The 23772-nt window shown below is 42.6% G+C and overlaps 1 protein-coding gene across 2 annotated transcripts in view; it reads right to left on the bottom strand.

The window, feature by feature from the left end:
* LOC115645715 (ATP-binding cassette sub-family B member 5-like) overlaps positions 1-23772 on the bottom strand; it is a 72054-nt gene that overhangs the window by 14504 nt on the left and 33778 nt on the right. For both annotated transcript variants that reach the window (XM_030550731.1, XM_030550730.1), the window contains 9 exons: positions 20443-20604; positions 18410-18562; positions 17669-17812; positions 16381-16488; positions 15958-16035; positions 8530-8613; positions 7256-7459; positions 6494-6594; positions 5188-5328 (listed from right to left, as the gene is read on the bottom strand). In XM_030550731.1, coding sequence (XP_030406591.1) covers positions 5188-5328; positions 6494-6594; positions 7256-7459; positions 8530-8613; positions 15958-16035; positions 16381-16488; positions 17669-17812; positions 18410-18562; positions 20443-20604 — 1175 coding nt within the window. The remainder of the gene's footprint in view (positions 1-5187; positions 5329-6493; positions 6595-7255; positions 7460-8529; positions 8614-15957; positions 16036-16380; positions 16489-17668; positions 17813-18409; positions 18563-20442; positions 20605-23772) is intronic.

The following is a 23772-nucleotide window of genomic DNA, read 5'->3' as shown; positions in this document are numbered from 1 at the left end:
AAACACGTGGACCATTCATCTTGTATTTCTCTTGTGTTCACTCAAACCTGAGCCATTATTTTCCACAAACAGAATCTTAATTTAATAGCAAAGATTACGTGTAATCCTAACAAGACCTTTATTGTTCCTGACCTATAATTTCAAATACCTTGTTCAGCCATCATTTCCGTGACGTGAGGCTCTGATTTTTTTATAAGTTAAAGAAGAGAACTGCACAATACATCTGATATAAAGCAGGTGAACACAGTATTCCTTCATAAGGATTATCACACTCAGTTTAGGTCACGTTACAGTTAGGCAAGAGGGTGTGCATATAATACAAAGTAAGACAGAGGGGAACAGGGCAGTCTCCCAATACCTGCATGGTGTCTGACTGGGTACCAATACTTTATCTCTTTCTAAAGAGCTTATCTGCACAGTCTGGCTCCTATCAGCATACATGTGCTCCACACAATCTTTCCTGTACATGCTACTTCAAGTGTCAAACTGATAAATAATAGTACGGAAGAGGACCTGCTGGATGAGTCAGGTACAGTCCCTGAGGGACTAGCTTCTCCGGCTGACTAGAGGACAACAATTCCGTTTCACAGCAACTTTTGAGGTTTCCAATTCTTTTGTTCTGCATTAGAATAAAAATAAAACCTTTTCCTGAAGGAGGGGTATGTCACTCTATAACTGGGGGTCTAGATCACTGCTGTGTGAGACCCACATTTAAGTTCCTGCTCTGCCTGATTCAGAGCAGAGCTCTTCATCCCAGATCACATCAAAATCAGACAGAGTGGAGACTTGCAACTTGATCTCTCACAGCTTAGGTGAATGGCCTAAGCAACGGGTTATTCTTTCTCCACCCTTCTCTCTGAGCCCCACAAGCCTTCCAAATGAAAGTTTTATAGCTATAAACACCTTTTGACAAAACACATATTGCAGTGAAAATATTCCACTGACTTCAAGTAGAGAGCAATGCTACAAAAAAATTAATCGTCCCTGAATGTTTTGTAAAATAAAAATAAAAATCAATGAAATAATTTTTCTATAAAAATAAGAAAACTATAAGCTCCTCTTCCAGAGGAATTGCTTCATCATCAACCATCCTGCTGGAAGCTGGCAATGAATGTGTCTACACAGAATGGTGAAATCAGGAGTGCATCATGCCCGCTGTGCTCCCATGGAAGTCAGGTAAGAGCAGTTTTAAAAGCGCAGCCAGGCTTTGTAGGTGCCCTGTCATACCAAGTCTATCAAAGCAATGTTCTGAATCAGCATATTGCTTTGATTTCACCACCTCTCCAGCAAACACTGCCCTGTTCTGGGGATATGCTAGCTGGCTACGCTTCTTGACCAGAAGGAATAGCTGCTCTGTAGTGTTGGCACACTTCAGTGGGCAAATTTTAGCTGCCAGAAAACCTACACCTCCCAGCTTCCTGAGAGTTAATCTGATCCAATATTGTGAAAGCCCTTGCTGACGGAATATCACCAATTAGCATGCTTTATTGGCAGCTTGTTCCTGCTATTATGACTCTGATTTCTCATTGTCTACTACAAAACACAGCAGGCATTGCCAGGAAAATAGCCACTTTTCTAAAGCACAGTGTGGTGTCAGAACGACGATTATTTTCAGCATAAAACCATCTTGCCCCTCTCCTGCAACGGTGTCAGGATGTACCATCCAGAGAGCCCTCAGTTTTCTATCTGCTATTAGGCCTACTGAAACCCAACAGGACAACACATGGCTAGTGCTTGGAACAGGCAGTTAATAAAAGGGGCTGTGTTTTGCTTTAACGTCTATTAAAGCCACATATTTTTGAAATATGAGCTCCATGACATGGCAGCTGACATGTCCATGCTCACGCCCATCTACTCCACTGTCCTATCTCCAACAGTGGCCAGAAGCAAAGGCTTTAGAGGAAGGTGCAAACCCAACCCATAAAGGATAATGTTCTCTAAAGTGAACCTCCTCTCTGAAGTTAAGTCCCTCTGGAGTTCCTCACATTCTTTTCCAGTGTGTGTCATCTGCTCACTCCTTCGCCATATTATAGTACTTATTAATGCCTAGTATTAAACATCATGGCGTCCCACTGGTAAAATTCTTTGCAGGTTAAAACCTGATCATTTATTCTTACTCTTAGTATTCTGTCTCTGAACCAGTTTCTAATCCATGACACAACTTTACCTCTGACCTCCAGGCTACTTCATTTTTTTTAACAGCCTCTTGTGAGGGGCATTGTCAAAAGGTTATTGAAAGCCTTTACAGAATATTCCCCCTCTTGGACCCTTCAGCATTTCTCAACTGTGTAAAGGTCTCACCGGGATAAAAGACATCTCTACCATTAATGGGATTTTAAAACTTCATGATGCTTCTTCCTTATCACAATTCTCCTTTTCATCATAATCAGGTGTTTCTCTGTCAGCGCAAAATTGTGGCAAACAGCCTCTCTTTTCTCTGACAAGATTTTCACAGATTTCTCTCTCACTTGCTGAGCCTTCTGGTGATGGGACTGATTTGAAATGCAACTCTCAATACTATCATGGTAGACAGCTATCTTCTGGACATACTGGGTCGGTTTCACTAATGACTTCTGCAGTTACTGTAAAGATATGATTACTTTTAATTATCTGAGTAATCCACCTACTAATGTATTGGAGTGTTTATTAAGTTTTGTTGATATACCAACAGATTACAGAAAACCTCTGCAGCCTAAAATGTGACCTGGCTTCATTTAATCAAAATAAATCATAATATTTGTAAAGGAAAGTTTTTAAAGTAGATTAAAGGGGGAGATACATTTGGATATATAATAAAATGCTGGGGCAAAACCCAAGCAGATTCCAATGGGATCATAAAATGTCTAGAATTCTGCTTTGATGTGAGTGATACCAATTTTCGATAATTCCATTACTAAAGAAAATATCAGCAATTGCCACACAGATGCTGTGGTTTATATGGTGGTTTATACTTATAAGTATTGGAGACACTGTAGTTTCCCAGCATCCACATCAGGCCTTGTGTCTGCCAATAAATTTAAAATTTATATTTAAAAAGTTCACATTGGAGGGAGGGGGAGAAGTGGATGATAGATACAGATACTCCATTTTATGTCTGAAAGCCTCTATGTTTTTGGCAAATTTATAATGAGGCCTTCAGCTAAAGAACATTTGGACATCTTTGCTCTAAGGTTATGAGCGCTTGCCCTATGCCTCATCACCATTTTGGGTTGGTGCGCATGAGGAAGGTGACAAAAGAAGCAAGCTTTCGCTCTCTCAGTTCTTCTTGCAAGTTATGCGAATAACCAGGCTAGCTAGCACCAGCATGTGCTGTAATCAGCCGGCATCATTTTCAGATGTAAAAAAAAGCAGCACAAGAGCTGTTGGGCCAGATTCTGATTTCAACACACTACCAACTGCAAGACCAGTACTCCTGATTTACACTAGTGTCAGCAACAAGAGACCCAGCCCCTATATTCATTAATTTTAATGGTTCAGTAATAGATCTTTGGCTCGCTAGTGAGAGGAACCCTCTCTTTCCAGGTACCTGTGTGCTGTACTCTGGTCATCAACAGAACTCACTTCTCTGTCTCTTGAGTGGCCATATTGCTCTACCACCACATCTCTGTCATGAACAGCCATGCTCAATACTTAACCATCTTCATTAATGTAATTTCTCTGTCTGCCTCTCCCCCTTCTGGGTGGCTGTTTTACATTCTTGATCATCTGCCACGCAGCTCTGTCTGACCTCTGTTGCCAATAAGTCCTCAAACATTATTAGCATATATGATTAGGCACAGAAAGAATAAATAAGATGTGCTGCCAGACTGAGACACCAGATCTAGGCAGGCTCCAAAGATATGTCATCAGCTGAATGACTTTGCTCCAAAAATGGAATACGCCTAAGACTTTTTTCCCAGTAAAAACTATCCCCACATTTTCCTGCCCCATACTGTAAAATCTGACGGGGTAACTGGAGAGAAGGAAAATCTGTTCTGCAGCACGGAGTGCCTAATGCAGGGATAAATACTGCCATAAACTCAGAAGCTGTTTTCAAGTGGTTTTAATTGTAAAATAATTTCTTTTTAAACCCCACCCCCCCGATTTCAATCTTAAAATCCAAAACCTCACATCCAGGTGCAATATAGTGAAGTCCTTAAGCACATGATTTGGTTGCTGTATCAAGGCTCCAATGCACAGCCTGAATACTGGGCATTGGCATAGGTTCTGGAACTAAAGTGCTGGTGGTGCAGCTGCACCCCCTGGCTTGAAACTGTTCCCATTATATACAGGTTTATCGTTTGGTTCAATGGCTCTCAGCACCTCCATGTACAAATTGTTCCAGCACCCCTGTGCCCTGGGTACATATGAATGTAGGAATTCCCTTCAGCCTTGATGCTGAAGTTTGATGGGGTCTCTGTGACCTTTAAAGGCTCCCTCTGTTGACGGCAGGGGGTAAGCTCCAATCATTCCCTGACCTAGGGCTGTTCTGCCCCCAGGTACCCTGGTGCATAGGGAGATGCTGTGAAGTGAGCTCTGTGCTGTCAGAACGCAGCCCCCAAATACTACCCCTCTCACCCCTTGTTATGCAGCTGAGCTCTCCTAGTCGTCTGTACCTGTAGCAGGATTTGACCCAATGGGCTTGTTTATATTCCATAACATCAGAATTTGGATATACTTTGGGTCAATGACAGAACCTTAACTTAATAGCACATTTTTCCTTCCCCAAGCAAAACTCTATATATTCGAATAATCAGAAACAGGCAGCAAACAATACTGCAGTAAACGATAACTTCCTAGGGCCGCCATCCTGCAGAGGTCCATGTGGACAGATCCCTGTGCACAGCATCATTGACTTCCATGGCGCTCTCTGCAGGCAAACCCAGTGCCCAAGTTTGTTTATGCAAACAACAGTGGAAAAATTGAAATCAATTTTACATGCTGAATTTACTCAAATTAACAAAGCCTGTCACAAAAACTCTCTAATCCTTGGAACAGACATTGGTACTAAAATGCTCCACTAGGGGCTGTCATTGTATTTCAATAACAAATACAGAAAATAAACTCACCTCCTTCTAGTCTGACAATAATTTATCTCTGTGAAAGTATTGTGAAATGAGGGGTGTGGGTGTTGGGGGATTTCCTCAGCGATCTAAGGGGAGGTGTAAAATGGCACACATTGAATATTTGTTCATTTATGAGACTCACGTGAAAACACCCTCTGGGGTCATTCTTCCAACTGTAATTAAGTATGCCCCAAATCGAAAGCTTGCTGCATAGGTGAAATACATAAAAGCCTGGCTGAATGCATAACAGGAACCGTAGATCTGAGCTTTCTTCTGAGCATTCCTGCAACATACAGTATTTACAAAAAACATGAACCAACTGCAAAAATATGAGGGATATTCTGCTTGTTCAGAGAGAAACTGGGCTTATGTATGCTGTGGCTAGTACAGCTTCACTCCCAGGTATGCTGCAGAGGCCACACATAGTAGCCACCCCAAATTTCTCTATAGTTGAAAGCATGCATAGATGTCAAAAATGCCCAAGCTTTGTCTACACTAAAACCACCACACTGCTTCCAGTGGTGGAGATGCAAGAATGAGGGAGACTTATGGGTCCAGTTAGGGGTAAATGAAACTGTAAAAAAACCCAAAAAACTATACAGCATACAGCTGTAGCCAAAGGTCTGATCCTGGACACACTTACACATAACTTTGTTTCCATGAATAAAATAATGCAGCATCGAACTAGGGAGGCAAGGGTTTCCTGGGACAGGAGAGAAGAGAGGCCTCCAAGGGTGGTCTGGGCCTGTGTTGACTGATAGGATATCTATCCCCTCCACTACCTCTATGCAATGTCTACAGAATGGAAATTTACCAATACATTCCCACCAGTTCTAACAGCAGTTCAGTTAAGCCGGACCCTTGCCAATGCTAGCCAGGATTCAGACCAACAGATCAGCAGGACCTGTGCTTAATCCACTACCGCCTGGGTTCTGAGAGAATTCCCTGTAGAACCACATACCAGTCTGAGCTCAAAGTCAGCTTTATAAGTGTTTGCAGGACTGGATCCTAGAACTGCAAATTTATACTGTATTTTTAACTACCCCAGTCTTCCCACTCAAGCATCTTTTCAGTGAGTTTAAGATAAATTATGCTGACACACAAAAATATTGCAATTTGTTTAGAATACATCACTAACAACATTTGATGCCTTAGGGACTATCCAGATTACACTTGAGGTGCAATCTCTTTCATTCTTTCAATTCTTTCCTCAAGCTGATATCCCCCTTAACAAAACAGCCATATGATATATTAATATGGCTGTTTGTTTGCCTTTGTTTTGTTCTCTGCAGACTATTAACTTAATGTAACATTTTAAATGGATAAATAAAATAGAAAAAGAACTAAAAGGGACAACTGCAATGGAGGAAAGGGCAATGCACATGGTCTCAACATGACTGATAACCACTGTGATTGCCTGGCTTAATACGACATGAATCATTTCTGACCTGTATGGCTTCTGCAGGTTTTCTTCATACATTTGTTCAAAAGCGCTCTCTCTAGTTAATGAAGCAACTGTTCTAATGTTCTCCACAGCTTCAGTTGCTACCTTTATGTAAACAGGAAAAACAAAAGACAAAATGAGATGGAAAAAAATCACCATTGGGCCTTCTCAATGTAGTCTGGGATTGGTAAACATTTTTTTTTTTTACAGGGGAATGTACTTACTTGGACTTATGGTGATAATATATTGAATGCAGCAAAATAAATATCTGGTTTGTTTGTGCGAAGGCTTAATCACAGAAATAAATGCAGATGCTTTTATTTCAATGTTCCTAACTCCAGGTATATACCTAAATGTGCAAAGTTAGGCTGAGATTCGCTGGTCTGGCTGAGGGGGTGCTTCAGCTGAGTCCTTGAACGGTAAGTAAGAGTGAACTCTTGTTCATGTGTATTTGTGAGTATTGGTTTATTCTTTTTTAGAAAAAATAAGAATAGAATGCTGGTAGGGTGTTAGCATACACACACACCCCAACTATATAAACTAGAATGGTAACTATTATTATGCATTTGTATTGCAATAGCACCTGGGAGCCCTCGTCATGGACTGAGACCCTGTTGTGCTAGGCACTGTACAAATTACAAAAACAGGTGGTGTATTGAAAATGAACCCTGGAGGGGGTCACATCACAGATAAGATTAGAATTAGGAGATTCTATTCTTCATTTGTTCTATTCAATTAGCTGTGTTATAAAGAAGCTGTATTTTACCTTTCCTGCTCGCTGAAGTTCCTTTTTATCTCGGTTGGCAAATCCAGTCAATGCACTGGTCTCCAGCATCCCAGTCACAGCAAGCACCGGCGCCATCACTAGGATCAGCAGAGTCATCTCCCACCCGTATATAAAAGAAATGACGACAGACAATCCCATGCTGGAGATGTTTTGTGCTATTACACCAAGCCTTGTGCCTGTTGCCTGTAATTGGGTAATGTGTGAAAACTGTCATTTGCTAATGGGTCTTAAATACAATCCTTCTCCCTACCTGATAACAAGCAGATTAAAAAAACCAAAGACAACCCCCGCCCCCTGCACATACCTTTCAGAGAGAGACCTTTCACTCTGGCTTCATCTTCCCTAGCAGAAATGGGCTATGCCATCCAGTACTGGTGACTGTTTTTAAAATACAGTCTCATCTGTTGTTTGAAACCTCCATTCCCACACTGTGAGAATCTCACAGCTATTAGTGGCCGACAAAGAAGCCATAGGGAGTGATTCAGACAGTAATTTACAGTGCACACAGGATGTTAATTCTGCTTAAAGGAATCTTGGCATCCAGTGTTTATTTTTTAAAACAAGTTCTTGAAAAATAGCAGGCTTGGCCTTTTATTGACTGTTTGAAATTTAAAACTGAAACCCAGAATCTCTACTAACATTTATATAGAGCTTTTAGCTGAAGTGCTTTCAGTCACTCTCCCTTTCACCCATCCCTTCTTCCTTCTAAAGATGGGCTAATCTGAAACTCCAGATCTGAACTCTGCTGAACTCCAAGTTTGCCCTGTATCATTATAATGGGCTGAACCACAACCCTATATCCAAACACTCATGAACTTAAGGAAAGTTCATATCCAAATCCAAACTTGTAGTTCAGATCCTTCTCTATGTACTGCACAACGCCTGCTTCACTTACTCCTCCTGCCTTGCTCACAACTCCCTAGCGTTCCTTTTGTCCCTTCATTCTAAATCTAATTCTCTCCATTTAAATATCTGTCCCCTCTCCTCCACTTTTATCAGTAACCCTAACATTCTGGGCCTCCTTGCTTCCTCTCTTCCCAGTCTTGTCCATCTCTCCATAAATCTGCTTTCTTCCTTCCACTAGTAGGATCCAGTGCTCATGGTCACCGACCTCCCAACAGCTGAATAGCGTGCTTGTCCCTAGCTTTACAGATAATGTCGTGTTGTAAGTAACCTAGAAGAATGATCCATATTTAATGTTAGTGTTATATAGATACAAAAATCTCTCTCACACCCACATATATGGTACATACTGTTTGAATTTGTGCTGCCTCTGTGGCTAATCTTGTTGTCAGAGCTCCGGTGTTGTTTTTCTTATCATCAAACCAAGAGATTTCCTATGGAACAAAACAGAAAAAAGAAGTTACTTAGTGAGAGCAAGGTCATTTCTCCCCTTCTTGCTTTATTATTAACAAAATCTTCAGTGTCTGAGTATGTCTGTTTGCACATGAAAAACAAAAACAAAACCCACCAAACATCTATTTGTTCAAATGTGTCCTCTCTATTTAATGTGGATAGTTACCCATGCAAATCACATTAACCCATTTGTGCATGCAATTACTTGATTTATGCATGCAAATATGCATTTGCAGCCAGATAATAACTTATTGTAAACTGATGTAGCTCCCTTTACTTCAAGTCAAGCAATGCTGATTTACACCTGTTAAGAATATGGTCTATGATTTTCTGTGCATTCAAAATTTATATTCTTGCAAATATCAGACATAGTTATAAAGACCCTTTAAAATGCTGGGCCTGTGTGTTCTTAGCAAGGCAATAGCTGAACTCTGAAGATAGCCTAGATTTTGTATTTTCTTGAAGTCCTATGCTCTAAGCCTCCTCTCTTCTTGCAGACTCTGGGGCCTCCCCTATAAATCTTCTTATGCCCAGCATCCTGCAGTCGGAAAGTAAAGGAGGTCAGCAATTAGCCTGTACAGAACGGATGTCATGCTAGTTTAGGGGCCTTGGGTGGCCCTATATATCAGATTGACGTTTAGTTACTGATCAACTGAAGATCATTTATGGGCTACAAAAGGAAACCAGCTGACCTGTCAGCATTGGTATAGTCTCCGATTTCAAGGCTGGGGTTGAGATAAGTTAATTGCTGAACTTGATTTGTATATATACAGAGTGAAGTGAAGTAGGCATAAAAGAGAGTTAGTTATTCAAATATTTCTTTAACCTAAACTTCACTATAGCTGCACAGACACTATTTTGATGCAGATGATAGATTTAGCTGGAGTACTTTCATTCTGTCACCTTGGCCCCTTCCACACTTGTACTGGGACACTGTTTGCTAAAATGGATTTAAAAGGCTTCTGGTCAGGCTAAAATGGTTTTAATATGAGTTTAGATTAAGTGTTTTTTAAACCAAAAATTAAAAGCATTGCAGAAACCATGTTTCAGCGCTCAAAAGTCAAGAATTTCCACTTGCTGGCCATTAGAAAATATGGGCCTCACCCTGAAGCCCGTTGTGTCTTCCCACTGATGTCAGTAGGCTGAGAATCAGGCCTTTGCATGGAAGGTTTAGGCCCTGTCTACAATGGCGAGTTTCTGCAGAGTAAAGCAGCTTTCTGCGATGTAACTCCTGAGGTGTACACATTGCCAAGCCACTTAGTGCGCAGAAACTGCACAGTTGCAGCACTGTAAAAAACCCACTCCAATGAGAGGTGTAAAGCTTTCTGCGCCAGGGCTACAGCACTGCGGTACCAGTGTAGACACTGTGGTCGATTAAAGCACTGCGATTGGCCCCTGGGAGGTGTCTCACAATGCCTGTTCTCACCTCTCTGGTCATCAATTTGAGCTCTACTGCCCTGCCCCTCAGGTGACCAACCATCATCCTCACTCTGTAAATTACTTTGGAATTTTGAAAGTCCCCTTCCTGTTTGCTCAGTAATGCGTGCAGTGGTCTCAGTGCATATTTCCAGGTGGCCACGCCTGCTCCACGCACCAGGCAATCCCCTGCTTGGAGCAATGTCGAGCTGCTGGACTCATCAGTATTTGGAGAGAGAAGGCTGTCCAGTCCCAGCTGCGCTCCAGCCACAAGAATTATGATACGTATGGACAGATTTCACGATGCATGACAGAAAGGGGCCATGACCGGGACACATTGCCATGCAGGGTCAAAGTGAAGGAGCTGTGGAATGCCTACCACAAGGCTGAGGAGGAAAACCACTGCTCCAGTGCTGTGCCCACAAGCTGCTGGTTCTACAAAGAGCTGGACGTGCTAGTCGGTGGTGACCCCACGTCCACTGTGAAGACCACTGTGGATACTTCGGTGGCTCGTATGCCAGCTCAGAGTGGACCGAGTCAGGAGGAGGAAATCTTGGACAAGGATGTGGATGGGGAGGGGAACCCAGAGGCAGAGGATGACTCGAAGGTCAGAGATACATGCAGCCAGGAGCTCTTTTCTACCCCGGAGGAGGCTAGCCAGTCACAGCTGTTGGAGCTTGGCGAAGTGCAAACATGAGAGGAGGCCCCTGATAAGTGGACTTGATTTTGGGACTCACTGAAGCGAGTTGTTGGGGGCAGGAGGGTTGCAGAAAGAAGGCTTGTCTCCCACCGCATGCCTAGTCTGAGCGGCGGAATAGTCTGTTTATTGACTCCCTCATCTCACGGGAACCTTACTCAGAGATCTCCAGGAAATTTTTGTGGAAATACTGGGAAATCTGCTGCCATAGGTTCTTTGGCAGAGCTGCTTTGTTTTTTGTCTCATTAACGGGGAGTGCTTTGTTCTAGGTGGGCCTTGAGTGGGCCTGACTGTTATAAAAAAGCAGTCAGATGCAAACCAGCTGAGCGGCGAACAATGGAGAGGCTAACAGAGGGAGTTTGACTGGGGAGAGTGCACTGTGGCTTGCATCTTGCAGGCTTCTCTGAGTAGTTACTGCAACGGCTGAGGAAGCCATTAGAAGGAAGGTAATATGGATGGTGAGCGGTCAGCTGTTGTGACCTGCACAGGATGTGCCATGTTTGTCTTTCTTCCACAGGACAGAAGCAACTTTGTCTGTACAAAGTGCAAGCTGGTCTCCATATTGGAAGAGAAGGTTCAAGGTCTGGAGAAACAAGTATCGACCCTGCATTGCGTAAGAGAAAATGAAGATTTCCTGGGCAGACATCAGGATATGCTTCTATGGGCACAACATCCTGAAGAATCAGAGCAGGCTGCACAGTGGGGACAGAAGGATGGTGAAGAAAATTGGCAGCATGTGACCTCCAGAAGAACAAAGAGGAGCCTCCATGTACCAGCAATGCAGATACAGGTGAGCAACTGTTTTTATGTTCTCTCCACAGGTACTAATGCGGAGAGTGGACTAGATGATACATCTGAGGTAAGGGAGCAGAAGGAGATTCCATCAATTGGAAGGCACGAAATGCACTGTTCTAGGGATGGGGATTCCATGACCACGTCTCCCAAGAGGAGGTGGGTGGTGGTGGTCAGGGACTCCCTCCCCAGCGGGACTGAGTCATCTATCTGCCCTCCCAACTGGGAAAACCAAGAGGTCTGCTGCTTGTCAGGAGCTAGGATTCACGATGTGATGGAGAGACTGATGAGACTCATCAAGCCCTCGGATCACTATCCCTTCCTACTTCTCCATGTGGGAACCAATGATACTGACAAGAATGACCTTGAGCAGATCACTGCAGACTGCGTGGCTCTGGGAAGAAGGATAAAGGAGTGATGTTCTCATCCATCCTCACTGTGGAAGGAAAAGGCCCGAGTAGAGACTGTAGCATTGTGGAAGTCAATGAATGGCTATGCAGGTGGTGTCAGAGAGAAGGCTTTGGATTCTTCGACTATGGGATGGTGTACCAAGAAGGAGGAGTGCTAGACAGAGACGGGCTCCACCTAATGAAGAGAGGAAAGAGCATCTTCACAAGCAGGCTGGCTAACCTAGTAAGGAGGGCTTTAAACTAGGTTCACTGGGGGAAGGAGACCAAAGCCCTGAAGTAAGTGGGGAAGTGGGATACCAAGAGAAAGCACGAGCAGGAGAGCACAAAAGGGGAGGACTCCTGCCTCATACTGAGAAAGCAGGACTATCAGTGAGTTATCTTAAGTGCCTATACACAAATGCAAGAAGCCTGGGAAACAAGCAGGGAGAACTGGAAGTCCTGGCACAGTCAAGGAATTATGATATGATTGGAATAACAGAGACTTGGTGGGATAACTCACATGACTGGAGTACTGTCATGGATGGATATAAACTGTTCGGGAAGGACAGGCAGGGCAGAAGAGGTGGGGGAATTGTATTGTATGTAAGAAAGCAGTATGACTGCTCAGAGCTCCAGTATGAAACTGCAGAAAAACCTGAGAGTCTCTGGACTAAGTTTAGAAGTATGAACAACAGGCTGATGTCGTGGTCAAAGACTGCTATAGACCACCAGACCAGGGGGATGAGGTGGACAAGGCTTTCTTCCAGCAACTAGCAGAAGTTACTAGAACGCAGGCCCCTCATGGGAGACTTCAATCACCCTGATATCTGCTGGGAGAGCAATACAGCGATGCACAGACAATCCAGGAAGTTTTTGGAAAGTGTAGGGGACAATTTCCTGGTGAAAGTGCTGGAGGAACCAACTAGGGGCAGAGCTCTTCTTGACCTGCTGCTCACAAACAGGGAAGAATTAGTAGGGGAAGCAAAAGTGGATGGGATCCTGGAAGACGGTGACCATGAGATGGTCAAGTTCAGGATCCTGACACAAGGAAGAAAGGAGAGCAGCAGAATACGGACCCTGGATTTCAGAAAAGCAGACTCTGACTCCCTCAGGGAACTGATGTGCAGGATCCCCTGGGTGAATAACATGAAGGGAAAAGGAGACCAGGAGAGCTGGCTTTATTTTAAAGAATCCTTATTGAGGTTGCAAGAACAAATCATCCCGATGTGAAGAAAGAATGTAAATATGGCAGGCAACCAGCGTGGCTTAACAGTGAAATCCTTGCTGATTTTAAACACAAAAAAGAAGCTTACAAGAAGTAGAAGATTGGACAAATGACCAGGGAGGAGTATAAATATATTGCTCGGGCATGCAGGAGTGAAATCAGGAAGGCCAAATCACACTTGGAGTTGCAGCTAGAAAGAGATGTTAAGAGTAACAAGAAGGGTTTCTTCAGGTATGTTAGCAACAAGAAGAAAGTCAAGGAAAGCGCGGGCCGCTTACTGAATGAGGGAGGCAACCTAGTGACAGAGTGTGATGGAGTAGGGGCTGTCTGTGTGGGGGATGGGAAAGCCGGGGATGTCTTTAGGTGAGGGACAGGATCTTTAAGCCTGTAACCTGAGCCAGGTAAGGGGGAGGGCATTAGCACCTTGGCCTGGGAAGCTGGACAAAGGAATCGGCGGACTGGAGGAGGGGCAGTTCAGTTTCGGTTTTTGGGCTGGGTGAGGGGAATTCAGGGGATCCTATGCTGGACCCAAGCACCCTGAAACTCCAGAAGGACTCGATTGAGGGGTCCTGACTGTGCCTGCAAGCTCTGCTGTAACCTGCATTCCTGTTGTCCAATAAACCTTCTGTTTTACTGGCTGGCTGAGAATCACTGTGGGTCCCAGGAAGAGAGTGCAGGACCGGACTCCCCCACACTCCGTGACACAGAGGATGTGGAAAAACTAATGCACTCAGTGCTTTTTTTGCCTCTGTCTTCACAAACAAGGTCAGCTCCCAGACTGCTGCACTGGGCAGCACAGTATGGAGAGGAGGTGACCAGCCCTCTGTGGAGAATGAAGTGGTTCTGGACTATTTAGAAAGACTGGATGAGCACAAGTCCATGGGGCCAGATGCACTGCATCTGAGGGTGCTAAAAGAGTTGGCGGATGTGACTGCAGAGCAATTGGCCATTATCTTTGAAAACTCATAGGACAAAACAAGCTTGAGGGTTTAACTCTCGGATCCATGTCTGCATTCCTCTGTTCTTTCCTCTCATGTTGGCACCATTATTGTAGCCCTGACCTCTCATGTCAGCTATCGCAATTCCCATATCTTCCAGATTTTTAGAAAGCATATTTGTCATACCAGCTCCTGTAGTATCATCAGTGTCAATAATTATAGAAAATGCTCTCTGACAGTCACCATTGCAGGTACATTTTCACTAGGCTCTGTTGTTGTTACACAACACACCATTAAAGTCATTTGTTCCATATGGCTGATGTCAGGTGTGCAGTCCAAATAACTGAGTAATATCTTGCTGACTTTAGATTTGCCACAATCTTCTGTTTGACTTTTGTTGCCAGGGCATTTTCTCCTTTCACTCATGACTGCTGTTCTGTGCCAGCTATATTGGCTCTCAACACTCAATTGAAGGGGACAAATAAGCAGGCTGGTAGCAGGGCCTGAGTGAGGGAAGATATCAGCGTCTTAAGGGCCTAACTGGCTCCCACTACTTCAGTTGACTGCCTGTTCTCCTCAGGCAGGTTCAGGGAAGCAGCAGGAAACAGGAAGTTCCCTGAGAAGCTAGTGTTAATCAGTCCAGGCTCCTGGGGGTGCTAGAGAGGTACATAAGAGGCTCCTCCTCCTCTCTCTCCCTGCAGCTTCTGCTGCTTTCTGTTATTCCCTCTCACCTTTTCTCCTGCCTGCCTGTTATGTCTCTTGTGCCCTCCTTCCTCCAGCACAGCACTCCACCATCTCTGTGCATCTAGAGCAGACAGAATACATATGCACCAGCAACATATACAATTCTCTGCACTCTGGGTCCTACTGGTGCCATCCCCCCTTGCCTCCCCCACACTGAGTCTGGCACCTGAGGTGGCCGCCTCAGTTTGCCTCATGGTAAGGCCAACCCTGGGTATTCTTCTCAGCTGAGGTGAAGTTCTTTTTCTTTGTGGTTTTCAACATACCTCTCCTTGAATGCACTAACTTAGGCCAGCATCAAGTACTCAGCATGTTATGTCAGGTGCTACTGTCAGGAAGATTAAAATTCATACCAGGGGCTTTCTGATTGCTCAGTGTCACTGGGCAAAGAAGATAAGCGTGTGCTTGACATAAATAAAAATGATGTTTAGGATGATGGTGGGCATCTGACAGCAACCAAAGAAAACCAGGTTTGGCAGGTAAAAGCAGGAATATAATTTGGTCACTCAAAAAAGCCATCTGGTTTAAAATTAACCCGGTTTAAAACTAAGTAGGTGGTAACCCCAGGCGCATGCACATGCGCACGGACACACACACAAACACATCCCCCCCCCACACCTGATTAACAACTGCAATTAAACTTGGTTGCCACTCAACTCTGTTCTTACATGGTATAGCCCAGACTGCATGAATGGGACAGGATCACATTATAATGGGATTCAAAACCATATCCCAGTTGTTAGAACAAGCTTGAACTTCAACCAAATTTAATGACTGGTTTTGGTGTGGTTATTTTTAGCCTATAAATGAAGTCTTAGCTCGGTAGCATGTAGCATACTTTCATAATGAGGTTCTAACAGGATTTCCAGTGAAACAAATCTTTATTCAGAGTGGTCAAGGAAATTTGCAATAATAGTGGTTAATCATGGTTAGAATTAGCATAGTTCTTCTCCTACTTTGGCTAGAGTAAGTATACACATAATTAATACCTAAATCTTCATGTGAAAGGTGGTGCAATAAAATTGTGCTGTGGATGAGGAAAGAGGGTGAATTAATCCATTTGCAATTTATTATAGGAAAGGCGAGTGAGAAAATGGTGTATTTATAAGAAAAAATTTAACACTAACCTGCCGCAGCATGGCTTTAAATGCCATATGCCTTAATCTCATTGTTAGGATTTCTCCTGACCTCCCATAAAGGAGTCCCTGCAAGAAAAAACAAACAAACAAATAAAAAACAAAACAAAAAACCAGAAGTGCCTCATATCTTTGATTTTTACTACTTGTAATTTAAATGGCAGTCTGATGCTATTTATACATCGAGTGCAGTCATTTATTACAAGCATAGCACAAAATGGTGAGATGTGAATATAAAATTAACCCCCCCCATCCAGAGCTGAACAATACAGCTGCAGAACCAGACAGACATTCCCCCATCTTGCCATGCCATGATCCCTCAGCTGCCAACTTTAAATCCACAGCTGATTAAAGCAGTTACTAGAGTGCAAACTGCTGTTCCGACCAATTGTTTTATTGATTATGAGAGTTTACCTGCAAAAACCAAGTGATAAAGCAAACACCACCTATAACAGCAAATGTGATGGAGAAAATGTTAGCTTTGTGCTGGATCCTCTCTGGATCATCTTTTATTGAAAAGATCTGCAAAAATAGAGGGAAAAACATCCAAATATTTTGTTAGCCAGCCTATTAATAGATGCTGTATAACACTAGATAGACTAGAAAGGGGTTTATATGAATGAATTATTTCAAGGTTAAAATTAACAAGGACTAAGGGTTAAATTTTCAAAAGCCTCACACTGACTTTTCTGCCTCACACTCACTCCCCTCCTGATAGTCATGGTGCTGTACCTCTGCTGCCTGGCTACAGAGAATTACCTTTGTTCAGACCTCTACCCACTGGTGTCAGAGACTGCAGTAATGATTGTGCCCATTCCCTGGCTTTGGAACGCTGACACAGTACTGAAGTCAAAATGAGAAGGAATGAAAAAAGCAATCTTGTTAGCAACTGGTTGGGCAGTAACTTCCTAATAGAAGTTGGCCCTCTGATGCCATCAGGAAACCCTTTTTTCTTAATGATATTCCAATAAGCATAATCTTTCAGGAACAGGAGCACTACAAGAGGCCCTACTTCACTCTAGTCAGCGCAGAAAGAACCCATCCCCATCTGCATTAGAGAGAGGAAAAGAAGGTGTGAGTCAGCGATTAGCCCTGGCTGAGATGATTTAGTTGGGGTTGGTCCTGCTTTGAGCAGGGGATGGACTAGATGACCTGCTGAGGTCTCTTCCAACCCTAATATTCTATGATTAAACTACAGGAATGGGAACTTCTTGGTTCTACAACATGCTCCAACAATCATATCCTCTGTGGCTTTGGACAACTCACATCTCTCTGCCTCAGTTTGTGTAAAATGGGGATAATACTTCCTTCCTTCACAGATAAGTTGTGAGGACTCATTCATTAATGTTCATAAAATGATTTGTGAATGGGAAAAAAGTGCAATATAAAAACTAAGGATTAATATATTACAGAGAAACTATGTTAGCCAGAACTATTTTTAAATGGAAAGATGCAAACAAGGTATTCCTATGTTCTGAATTGTTTTACAAACCATGTTTATAATCTGCTTATGTTGGGCGCTCAGTGACCCAAGAAACGGTGGTGAAACTATGCTAGCATATTTTTGTAAAGAACTATGTATAAAAATGATTCTAACTACACTGGTTTCACTGAAGTGTACATAGGCCAACAGTACCAATCAGGTCAACTTAACTAGCATCCTTCTACAATTACATTATGGAAAGGTCAGTACTGCACTTACTGTTATAATTTTAGCAAATATGATGGAAAAGATAGGGTGACATGCTCCACTAATAACAGCAGCTAGTGTCCCCAGTGCAATGAAAGGCCACTCAGACTTGTTTAATCTAAAAAGCTTGAGGAAAGAAACTTTGGGAAGGTGTTCCTGGAAAAGAAAAACACATTAAAATCATATCTTCTATTTTTGTCAAATACAATTCAATTTTACATGTTTTAGAGAGCTGAGCTGCATTATGGTGCCCACAGGAAGAGTTGAGTTTAAGAACTCTGGACTAGTAGAGAACAAGGCAGGTAAATGGAAGACTGCAGGTGACAGGACTGGTCATTCTGAAAACACTCTGGAATACTCTTAACAGCAAACTTTACATGGATAATTATGCTTTGTACTTACATTCAGTAGCACCTTACACTCAAGGATCTCAAAGAAGCTCTACAAAGGAGGTTATTTATTACCCATATTTTATAGATGAGGAAACAACACACTGAGAAGTGAAGTGACTTGCTGAAAGTTGCACACTGAATCAGTGATACAATTTTAGGAAGAGGACACCTCTTGACTCCCACTGAAATAATCTTTGATATACACCACCTTTCAGAAATGTTCTGATCTCTCTGGAAGAATTGTGCAGGTTTACCACTGAACTGCTGAATCTTTTTAGGATGAAAACAAAGACCCACAAACCAAACAACCAAAATTAAATCAAAACAAAAAAATCTTGACTAAGATACAGTAAACCATTACCTCTTCGGGTGCAGCTTCTTCTTCAGCCTTCTTTTGTGGAACATGTTTTATGCTTGCTCTTTTGGAAATCAACCCATTGATGGGGAACACTTCTTCACTATCTTTTAAGGTAATAGTTTCTGTTGATTCTTCATGGTCTTCTGTTTTAATAGACTTTAACACAACATAAATTTAGTCACAAATACATCCAAAAAGTCAGTGTAGTTGCATTAGGTAAACTTAGGGTGACCAGATGTCCTGATTTTATAGGGACAGTCCTGATTCTGGGGGCTTTTTCTTATGTAGGCACCTATTACCCCCCACCCCATCTCGATTTTTTATACTTGCTATCTGGTCACCCTAGGTAGACTCCATGTCCATCTGCAGTGTCATGTAGGTTCTGAGTCCCTGACTGCTATTTTGGATTTAGTCCTCTGACTAAATTTGCTACTCATACTCTTATTTGGCAGAAACATAAGAGCATTTCTCCTAGTTATTGGATTCTCACTCCTCATGTCCTGAAATCCAGCTACTGGCATCTTCTGTATTCTCTGCATGTTTACGCAAAAAGCTAACATTTTGTGCCAAGCATTAAGGAAGCTATGCTCACTTTCTTCCAAAGAGCCCAATCCTGTGCAGTTATTCCTCTGAGCTTCCATTGACTTCCATGAGAAATAAGGTTGCTCTGCCTCTTTCAGAACGGGGCCGAAAAGGTTGTAAGCAAACAATACATTCAAAAATACTTTGACATGTTGTTTTAATTCTGTGTTTTAAATGGCTTGCAAAACTCATGATAAAACATGTTTGTTCTCTCATTTTAGGCCGAAATCCTGGCCCCATTGAAGTCAGAGGCAAAACTCTTATCAACTTTGATAGAGGGAAGATTTCATACCTAGTATTTTGAAACAATTTCTTCTGAATTTCCTTCTAGTTTATCTTCCCACACCCCCAAAGTATCAAAGTGGGTTGATTCTGAATTGCACAGATGAAAGAATCCATGATAGTACAACAGTTCTAAAGTATAGCCTATAAGAAAGTTTCCTATTAATATGGTTTAAAATACTATTTCCAGGGTCAGAGCAGGCCATACTCGTCTTGAAACTGTGTTTTAAAACCAAACAATTTTCAAAGTATATTCAAGAGTTTTCTGAAATATGGCTTAAAAACAGCCTAGTTTTATCTATTGGCCATTCTTAAACTGTGTTGTTAACAGGAGTGGTTTTAAAACCACGGTAACATAAATGGTATGAAAGAAACTGCTTTAAAATTGTTCCACTGTCACTGCCTTAGTGCCAGTTCAGGCCTTGTCTCCATTAAACAAAACTACTAGCACATCTCTCATAGTTGGGCTAGCAACAGTGACAGAACCAGGTAGATCAGCCTCTATTCTAACCCTGGATAGAGAACATGGTAGTAAAAATGCCTGTGCTCTGCCTACAGTACGCTAGCACCATTTCTACCATTGAAGTTGCCCTGGCTGCTAGAGCAATAGTGGGGAAAAAGGCTGAAAATGGTGTATATACACACCTGCACTACAACTGTAATTATACAAGCACCTGGTTGTCTAGCCATTAGGGGGCATCTGGATTCTGACAAGATTCTGTGCGTAGTGTGGATCCAACATCAAAATTAGGAAACAGAATTACAGACTAGACTGTTACCTTTTCTTTGGAACCACTTTTGTGCTGTGAAAGCTTCCAGCCACCCCTTTAGTTGAGATTCCACACACAGCAGTTGCCAAAGGAGCTAAGCTACAAGGAAGCTGGACAGTGGGAAGGGGGCCTGATTTCAGCACATCCTGGGGTATCTGTGGGTTTGGGGACACTTGGGGGGAGGAGCAAACCCCAGTGACATGTATGAACAGAAAAATCTTGTTTTTTTGCAGGAAATGGTGATTTGGCTTTTAGTTACTATAGTGCCTCTCACTTCTTGGCAGAGTAAAGAACTTAATGCATGTACTAGTGTATGCGTAACCTACTTATTTTCAATAAATGAAGTTGATATGTCACAAACAAGGACTTTCACAGAAAAGCTTTGGTATCTTTGTAAGGTACCTGTGCTGTTGCAAGTGAATAATATAACCCCCTTTTCTCCATCAGCTCTGAATGTGTTCCTACTTCAGCCACAGCACCATCCGCTAAGGCCACTATTACATTTGCAGTCCGAATGGTGGAAAGCCGATGAGCTATTACAAGAGTGGTTCGACCTTTGCTGGCCTGTAAACAAACAACCAAATTGTAATTTGTGTCCCCTGTGGCTTGAAGATTTAGTGTAATTTACTCTAATTGGTCATATTGAGACTGTAGTTCCTCTCATCGATTTCATTTGCTAAACATCCTGAAAATCCGTGAGTTTTTCCACAAGTGACAACTAAAACCTTTCATATCCTGGTCCTGTCTCTGCTGAGCTACAAGAGACCTGCTTGCCAGCATCCACACTAAACAAACTCAGAAAGCTTGTTTTGCTTCGCCTGATTTTCTTGACTCTCTCTCTCTTTAATTATTCTATCCAAAATTAAAAAAGCTAAACTCTGAGCTGCTTTAGGTTATGCCATGTGGAACAGTCTTATAGGGACTGATTCCTTGCAGAAATGCAGATGGAGCAACATGTGATCTGGCCCCAACATGCCTCTATATAGGAGTCCAGGTAGCATGAAGTTGGCTACGCTAGCCTCACACCTCCCAGGAGTTTTCTTGAACTGTGGGAGCTCTCAACTGTCTTCTTGAGGCTTCTCTAAGTGCCTTCTTTGCTGCCAGAGTGGCATAAAGACACCTAGGATACATCTACTCTGCAATATCTCACCTGAGGCTGGCCCAGGTCAGCTGAGTCAGATTCATGGGGCTCAGTCTGTGGGTCTATAAAATTGCAGTGTAGACATTCAGGTTGGAACCCAGGCTCTGGGACCCCATGACTTCAGGATCCAGCTCAAGCCCAAATGTCTACCCTCAGTTTTACAGCATGAGCCCCACAAGCAAAGTCTGCGGACACAGGCCCACTCACAGGTGTTTAATTGTTGTGTAGACATACCCTAAAAGATACCTGGTTCACATTCATGTAGTCCCATTTGAAACAGGACTATATTAACATGAACTAGGTACCTTTTAAAGGGCAATTAGAGCACAACACTGTTCTATGCTTCACAAATCACATCCCTTTGGTGCACTTTGCCAGTGCCATGTAGACAAATCGTTCATCAGTGCTGAGGATCTGTTTTTTGGAGGGAGTAGCCATGGGTGACATGCAGTGGAATAATAATCAATGAACACTTCTTCTGCAGTGCACATCTCTATGAAAAGCATTAACAAGAAGGTATCAAGATTTACACACTCAAAAGATTAACATTACTGTAGCACTTCTTAATACCCCATTTGGCATTTTTGTTAGCATTGGTCTGATGATCTGAAAGTACAGAAATATCTATTGTACCAATTCAGATGTTTGTGTATTTAAAATTAATTTTCAAGAAATGGGCAAGATGATAATTCTAAAAGCTCTAACTGTGATAAATTATTTTCCAAAGGGCAAATTTTGCCCTCAATGATTTGTACCCTATTTACAATCTGATGGTAGCCAATGGGTTTGCATGCGCATCAGGGCAACTTTTGGGCCCCATAACCACATAACAATACATTCATTATATCTTAGTGATTTAGATCCCAGTCTTGTAATGAGGCTCACCCATACAGAGCCTCACTGCTGGATTGGGCCATGGTGAGAGTTACCACATGGTTACTGTTGTTACCAGTGGGGCTACAGCATTGTTACACCTGAAGAATGGGCAGCATTTGGCAGTAATTGAGTAAATCATCCCTGTCATTGCAGTACAATAATAATCTTGTTCATAGACTCATAGACTGGAAGGGACCTCGAGAGGTCATCAAGTCCAGTCCCCTGCCCTCATGGCAGGACCAAATACTGTCTAGACCATCCCTAATAGACATTTATCTAACCTACTCTTAAATATCTCCAGAGATGGAGATTCCACAACTTCCCTAGGCAATCTATTCCAGTGTTTAACTACCCTGACAGTTAGGAACTTTTTCCTAATGTCCAACCTAAATCTCCCTTGCTGCAGTTTAAGCCCATTGCTTCTTGTTCTATCATTGGAGGCTAAGGTGAACAAGTTTTCTCCCTCCTCCTGATGACACCCTTTTAGATACCTGAAAACTGCTATCATGTCCCCTCTCAGTCTTCTCTTTTCCAAACTAAACAAACCCAATTCCTTCAGCCTTCCTTCATAGGTCATGTTCTCAAGACCTTTAATCATTCTCGTTGCTCTTCTCTGGACCCTCTCTAGTTTCTCCACATCTTTCTTGAAATGCGGTGCCCAGAACTGGACACAATACTCCAGTTGAGGCCTAACCAGCGCAGAGTAAAGCAGAAGAATGACTTCTCGTGTCTTGTTTACAACACACCTGTTAATGCATCCCAGAATCACATTTGCTTTTTTTGCAACAGTATCACACTGTTGACTCATATTAAGCTTGTGGTCCACTATGACCCCTAGATCTCTTTCTGCCATACTCCTTCCTAGACAGTCTCCTCCCATTCTGTATGTGTGAAACTGATTGTTCCTTCCTAAGTGGAGCACTTTGCATTTATCTTTATTGAACTTCATCCTGTTTACCTCAGACCATTTCTCCAATTTGTCCAGATCGTTTGAATTTTGACCCTGTCCTCCAAAGCAGTTGCAATCCCTCCCAGTTTGGTATCATCCGCAAACTTAATAAGCGTACTTTCTATGCCAACATCTAAATCGTTGATGAAGATATTGAACAGAGCCGGTCCCAAAACAGACCCCTGTGGAACCCCACTTGTTATACCTTTCCAGCAGGATTGGGAGCCATTAATAACTACTCTCTGAGTACGGTTATCCAGCCAGTTATGCACCCACCTTATAGTAGCCCCATCTAAATTGTACTTTCCTAGTTTATCTATAAGAATATCATGCGAGACCGTATCAAATGCCTTACTAAAGTCTAGGTATATCACATCCACCGCTTCTCCCTTATCCACAAGGCTCATTATCCTATCAAAGAATGCTATCAGATTAGTTTGACACGATTTGTTCTTTACAAATCCATGCTGGCTATTCCCTATCACCTTACCACCTTCCAAGTGTTTGCAGATGATTTCTTTAATTATCTGCTCCATTCTCTTCCCTGGCACAGAAGTTAAACTAAACTAACTGTAGTTTCCTGGGTTGTTTTTATTTCCCTTTTTATAGATGGGAACTATATTTGCCCCCTTCCAGTCTTCTGGAATCTCTCCCGTCTCCCATGATTTCCCAAAGATAATAGCTAGAGGCTCAGATACCTCCTCTATTAACTCCTTGAGTATTCTAGGATGCTTTTCATCAGGCCCTGGTGACTTGCAGGCATCTA

The sequence above is a fragment of the Gopherus evgoodei genome, chromosome 2 (genome assembly GCF_007399415.2).
Source record: "Gopherus evgoodei ecotype Sinaloan lineage chromosome 2, rGopEvg1_v1.p, whole genome shotgun sequence".
NCBI classification, from domain to species: Eukaryota; Metazoa; Chordata; order Testudines; family Testudinidae; genus Gopherus; species Gopherus evgoodei.
The sequence above is the reverse complement of the archived record's forward strand: the minus strand, read 5'-3'. Positions and strand labels throughout refer to the sequence as shown.